This window comes from Tribolium castaneum, chromosome 4, assembly GCF_031307605.1.
Source record: "Tribolium castaneum strain GA2 chromosome 4, icTriCast1.1, whole genome shotgun sequence".
Taxonomy (NCBI): domain Eukaryota; kingdom Metazoa; phylum Arthropoda; class Insecta; order Coleoptera; family Tenebrionidae; genus Tribolium; species Tribolium castaneum.
The window spans coordinates 12,721,727-12,727,964 of NC_087397.1; the positions used below are offsets into that span (position 1 = coordinate 12,721,727).

General features: G+C 38.4%; 1 protein-coding gene across 1 annotated transcript; it reads right to left on the minus strand.

The window, feature by feature from the left end:
* Nucleotides 1–153: 153 nt before the first annotated feature.
* On the minus strand, nt 154–3,073 carry Usp1 (Ubiquitin specific protease 1). The gene is made up of 2 exons (XM_963706.5): nt 2,889–3,073; nt 154–2,835 (listed from the first exon to the last, which is right to left on the minus strand). Exon 2 carries the CDS (start codon nt 2,819–2,821, stop codon nt 1,031–1,033), a length of 1,791 nt encoding a protein of 596 aa, XP_968799.1. The 5' UTR covers nt 2,822–2,835; nt 2,889–3,073; the 3' UTR covers nt 154–1,030.
* Between the last annotated feature and the right edge of the window lie 3,165 nt (nt 3,074–6,238).

Genomic DNA, 6,238 nt, shown 5'->3' on the forward strand with positions numbered 1-6,238 from the left:
TGCACGATCATGTTGTGTGAACCAGAAGCAATTTATACAATTCAATAACACCAATAAATACAATTTCAAGCATTTAGCCCAAAAAGGGACACCTCCCTTTCAACGACACAACTAACAACTATTGTTTCTTCGTCAATTTTCAAGTAAATAAAAGAGTTTGCCAGATTTTTATTGAACAATGTTACAGGGTGTTGCACAACAGTGATCATTACAAAACTCGCGATAAATTCCAACTTCAAAGGCAAAAAGAATGGTGTATCACAACGATTTGATTACCTCAGTGCCGCCAACAAGCAACTGATATATTTACGCTGAAAAACTATTAAATACACCTCGAAAAAAATCCAAACGAACACCCCGAACATCTTAACGACTAGATAATTTTCTATAATGAAGCAGAACCAATATTGCGACACAGTTATTAGATCATTTAGGAAGTAAAGCAAGAGCACACGGCCCAAGCCTTTGGGCCGCGCAAAATTTGTTAATGGTATACACTGCAATTGATGCTTTAAGGTATGGCTGTTGGACACTAAAAAACAAATTAGTAACAAAAACAAGGTAATTGATATTATAGTGATAATGGTAATTGAATACAACGCAAAAGTTGATAGGTTTGGAGTGATTAACGTTTAATATTACAATCGCAAAGTTGTAATAATCATGACAAGTTTTGTGATGAGGTCAGAATTCCTTGACGCAGGAAAAGGTTCGTCCATTGCGGACCTTTTTTTAATGGAATTATCCTCAATTACCATTCGAACTGTTCGGTCCAAATGTTTAGAACCTATCAACTTTTAGAAAAATAATTACTAAAAACATGCGAACAACTTAAAGAAATGTGTCTCACAGCCATACATTACAAATTTTGCGCAATATCAAGGAAACAATTATTTTTGCACGGGCCCAAAGACTTGGACGTGCATAACAGAATTTATAGATAAAGATTCTTTGAATATCACATTCAGTTAGTCGAGGGGTTTTGTACTTCCTAAATAATTGATCTTACCTAAGTGCTTCAACGCAAAAATTAATCTAAAGGTATATCAGTAATTTTGGAATAGAACAGCAAGTAGGGCGTCGAAGTGGAGTTGGGTTTGAACGCCAACTCCTCCTTAAACTCTTGACTCGTAATGGGTTTAACACTTTCATCATCGCACTCCAACCACATATCCTCGGGCCCGCCGTTGCAAAAATCCTCTTTGTTCCTCGGATAAGAGTTAACAACGTTCTCCACCACATTTTTATTAATTTTAACGCCACAACAGTCCATACTTTTGCACATCCTCACACCGTTCACCACACTTTTCGACAAAATACTCTTGTTCTCACTTAACGACCCTATCGTCCTGGGCTTAAAAAACTTCAAAATGTTGAGCGACTTCTCGCTGCTGCTCGCCGACAAACTCCCCTTGGGCATATTCCTGGAGCACTCGACGTAGTCCTCGAAGTGATCGGACGCCTTCACGTAGGCGATGTAGTGGCCCGAGGCCATGGACGCCCCCAGGTGCATGATAACGCAGCACAGGCGGTAGCGATGCGGGGGCGTCTCATCCTCCTCCACGTTGCAACACGACTCGCAAAAGCACTCCAGTTCGAGCGGCGTCGGGAGGTAAGTGTTGACTTTCTGCACGCCGGCGGAAGACGTGGTGAAGCGCTTGAGTTGCAGGACCATAATATTCGGGAGTTTCTCGAAGAGGACGTCACGACTAGCCTCATTATAACGCTGGCACTTCTCACACAAATATTTATTGGCATCGCACAACTTTTCACTAGTGACACACGCTTTGCGGTAGATTTCGCTCGCAGAGTCCGGCTCGAAATCGGTGTCTTTGACGGGGATTGGCACCGGGATGTCGTAGAACGGCTCCTTGCGCTCGGTCACGCTCTCGCATTCGAGACACCTGGTGCGCCGGAGGGTCACACCTTCGAAGTCCTCTGCGACGAAGTTGTACCCCAGCTTCTTCTTGTTGTTATCGCCGCCTCCGTCGACGGAACAGGCGTCCTCCGTGTCAGTGACACTCGCACCGTTGACTTGCTCCTCACTTATAGCCTCCTTCGCGTTCTTTTCCTTCTTCTTCGTGATTTTCCACGAACGTCGCACACTCCAAATCTTGCTGCTGTTGGGCGAGGGAATGATCTCACTCTCAGTCAACAAATCGGGGTTTTGTTGCACTTGTTGCGTAAGCAAGTCACATGTCTCCCTTATATTATCCAACAAGTAGACGAGCAACTCATGGGCGTCTTGCTGGTGGTTCCCTTCGAAAATCGAATTCGCCTCCCGAATGGCTTGGAGGAGTGCAACAGGTTGGTAGGCATCGCTCGACTCCTTCACCTCCAAATTGTGCATCGTGACGTAGAGCTCGTGCAGCTTCTCGGTGACGATTTGCACCTTAGACTTGGGGATAATGTCGGAGGAGCTCAAGGCGAGCAAGTCCTTGCTGCTGGTGCTGCGCGAGCTGGGGCCCGTGATGGCCCCCACGTTGCGCCCCAGCGACGAGGTCTTGGCTTTGGTCTGGCTGAGGCGCGAGCTTACGAGCGCCAGGTCGCCGATCAGGTGGTGGAGGTTATGTAGGAACGTCGGGGCGTAGCGCAGAGTGTACAGAACGCTGTTGAGGAAGCACGTGTTGCCCATGTTCGCGAGGGTGGCGACTGGGAAATCGCCCGCTTCGGGGGCCCGATAGCCGTTCAACATGTCCAGCTCCTGGCGCTTGCGATAGGGGGCTTCGAGGAATGAGCCTTCGCGCTTCGGGGCCTGATTTTGCGTCGGGAGACGTAGTTTGCTACGCAAGGGGATTACGTTATCTTCCAGAATTGTCATCTTCTTGTCCAAACCTGGAAAATAGGAGCGTGAGTCGTCGGTTGTTTTTGGGGTTTTGTGGGCTTACATGTGTGACGGTGGCTCAATCGTTGGATAAATGTTGGGCTTTTGAATTCATTACAGTGGAAAAAGCCTATTAATTGCGGTAATTAGCAATCATTAGTGACACACTCCACACCGGAGACTTGCTTAACATTTCCTCAACGGATTGGAAATCAACAACGTTGCGGAGCAAAAAGCACTAGATTTAATTAAACACGCCCTGGCAACGACGCGCCCGGGAAATTCGAATGTGACATTGGTTTTGTTGAAAATTCGAAATAAATAAGTAGAGTTCACGAAATGGGTCGAAAGTCTGTGGCCGTAAAGAAGTACATTCCAAGAGTTAATATTCTTACTGAAATGTACTGTAAAGCAGACAGAACCGTGTAAACTGCGTGCGTGTGTAAAGTTTGGTTGCATAACATTCTTTATCCCATTTCAGTTCATTGTAGAATTTTCCAACAACGCATTTGCATTTTTTGGAGTTTCTGGTGGGTTTTCTTAACTCAAACTTTGTCGCTGAGATTTAGCTTAACACAGAGTTTAGTTTTATACAAAGACTCTCAATTTGAGCTTTATTTCACTCCAAAAAATTCAAATGCGCTGTCCAAAAATTTTACTATGAAATGAAATAGAATTTATGTACTTTTCTATTAAAAAAAATACGGCTAATTTTCATACTCGTGTCTTAATAGCATCCGTAAATGCGTATTGCCTTAAGTAAAAAGTCTCTAATTCAAAAAAAGAAACTTTTAGACAAATTTTGCAAAATTTTTCAAGAACAATTTTTTTAAGTTTTTAGCTCAAAACCCCAATGTAAATTTATTATCGTTTTTCATTTGGTCATTTGGTAAATTTGTGTTATGTTTGGAATAAAATTTTGCCATATTATGTTGTTTTGGACTCAATCTCGACCAAATATTGAGAAAAAACTATGTTTTTAGCTTGAGAACGCAATAACAAAACAAATATAACAAAACTAATTCCGCTAATAAACGCTCAGTAGCCAGCCTGCAAGCTAGGGCTTCGCCCCAGTGAACTAAAAGAAACCTTTTTCTGAATTGGAGACTTAATAAATGGAGAATGGTAATATTTGGTGTCTAAATGCCTGTCATTAATTCTATAGAGTGATATTTTTGATTTTACATGGAAAATTCACAGACGACTAGATGAGAATCATTTAAAATCACATTGTATAACAAATAACACTAGTTTACAACGTTTTTTTACTAACAGATGAAACCAATATGTATGGGCAGAATAATTAACACCAAGTCTAATACTGACGTCTAAAAATATTAGGATGTAAAATTTTTTAAATCTTTATTATAAAATATCAATTGTCAGTATTTGACAATTTTTGCAACATCAAAAATGTTACAGACTGCTTCTTTTTTTGTACAGTCAGGGACAGTTTATCGTACTGTAGTAGTCTACAGTTCTAGTGTAGTAAGCAAATACCTTATTAGCTGTTTCAAAACTTTAAAAAGGCCAACGTCGCATTTTCTCTCAAAATTACCTGTTATAAATCACTCATGCATTTCAGAAAAATAATAGCTAATGTAATTTACACTTTCAATGAGAGATTTAAACATTAATAACTATTTTACAATTTTATTAATTTTATTTAAAAAAAATATTTGGTAGAATGCGACATTGGCATTTTTATAGATTTAATTTTGATATTTTTGCTTTTTATAATAAATTAATAATAAAAAATAGTTGAAATTTTAATAAAATCAACAAAATTCGTAACAGTTTAAGAATTAATTCTCAGCTGCCATTTATAAATAAAAGACTAGTTTTTTGTTCTGATTCAATTACGCCTTGTATTTGGTCTGTTCTGTAGTTGGGCGTGCATTGGCCATCAATACCCAATGATAGACATTTTCAATTTTTTTGTGCGCCAGATAAACAGCAGGGTGTCAGAGAAGGAGATAATTTTATTGGTCAACGCATTCGAGGGATAAATGAGACGATAAACCAGCTTTAAGACTAGCCCTGCCTAAAAACACAGAATAATCGAATGTAAATGTCCAATAATTATATTTTGCTAGAATCACCAAATTAAGTTAAAACTCCAGTCAAAAATTATTTACACCTTCATCAAAAGTTTTAGCACGTAAAAAAACGCAAAATGACGGAATATTTTACTTTTAAGTCTGTTTGGTAAAATAAATGTCTCTTGCTCAAAAACAAACTGACTTTTCTGATGTTTGTGGCAACAACTTTTAAGAAAAAACATTATTTCTACATAAAAAATTCGAAAAACTTAGAATTATCACTGCTTGTTTGGCTTACTTAATAACTTTATGGCTTTTTTTAAAGAAAATTTTGCGATTTGTCATTTTAGACCCGATCTCAACCTCGCAAAAGCTCTAAAAGACATCTTTTTAATTACTTCGTTATTTTTTGCGCTAATTTATTATGTATACAATCTATAATACAGGCTGCAAATGAAATACGTACCTTTTATGAAATAGATACCTAGTCGACAAGATTACTGTATGAAAGGGTTACCGTTGGTTGCGATTATCATTTATTATTATACTTTTCCTTGTTGGAGCATTTCATAAAAGACTCGTCAATTTGTAGGAGAAAAAATGATTTTAAAAAATGAGATTTCGAAAAAATAGTACATAGAAAAAGTGTTTGTCTTGATGAGTTTTACCACTGGTTAAAACTAATGTACTTATTTCGCTTACACCCTGTATAGTCCGGTCAAAACAGACATTTCAATTTACAAAAATACGCGTAGAGCTGAAAAGTTGTACAGGTCTTTGGGACACTATTACAAATAAAATAACAAAAGTCCCAATCGATTTTATGTATGCAAAAAAAATTCAAGGTTAAAGCTCAAGTGTATCAGTGTTTGCAAGTTTTCTTGTAAACGGTAAATGTTATCATTAAAATAGTTCAGACAAAAATGTAGACCAAACAATTAACTACAAAAAATGTTCTTATACTTTTTTCTCTACAACTTACTGTTAGTGAGATACAAAGAAAATACACGTCTACGCTACCCATATTTAGGACTGTTGCTAAATACAGGTAACTTTACGACGGTTTGCGTGTGGCTCGCTATTTTAAACAATTTTTGCAAAGTTATTATGGTAGATGCAAAGTAGTATTTTGGAATATTATCTTCTTATAGACCGTTATACCATGCGATCATGTGAATTTATAATTAAAGTAGGCCGTTTTGTGACTTTGTGATTGAAAAACTAGTACAGACTGATCCAGAAATACTGAGTCTGTTGGCAACACTGGACTTAAATTTTTAAGGATACCAATGAAGTACGCTTCCAGTTAACAACAATTTAACATTCTTGTGGGGTTGTACGCCAAATAATTGTCAAGAAAAATCGAATTCGG

Bases quoted from the DNA above. Each gene is read 5' to 3' on its own strand.
- Usp1 (XM_963706.5), bottom strand. From the start codon at position 2,821: ATGACAATTCTGGAAGATAACGTAATCCCCTTGCGTAGCAAACTACGT.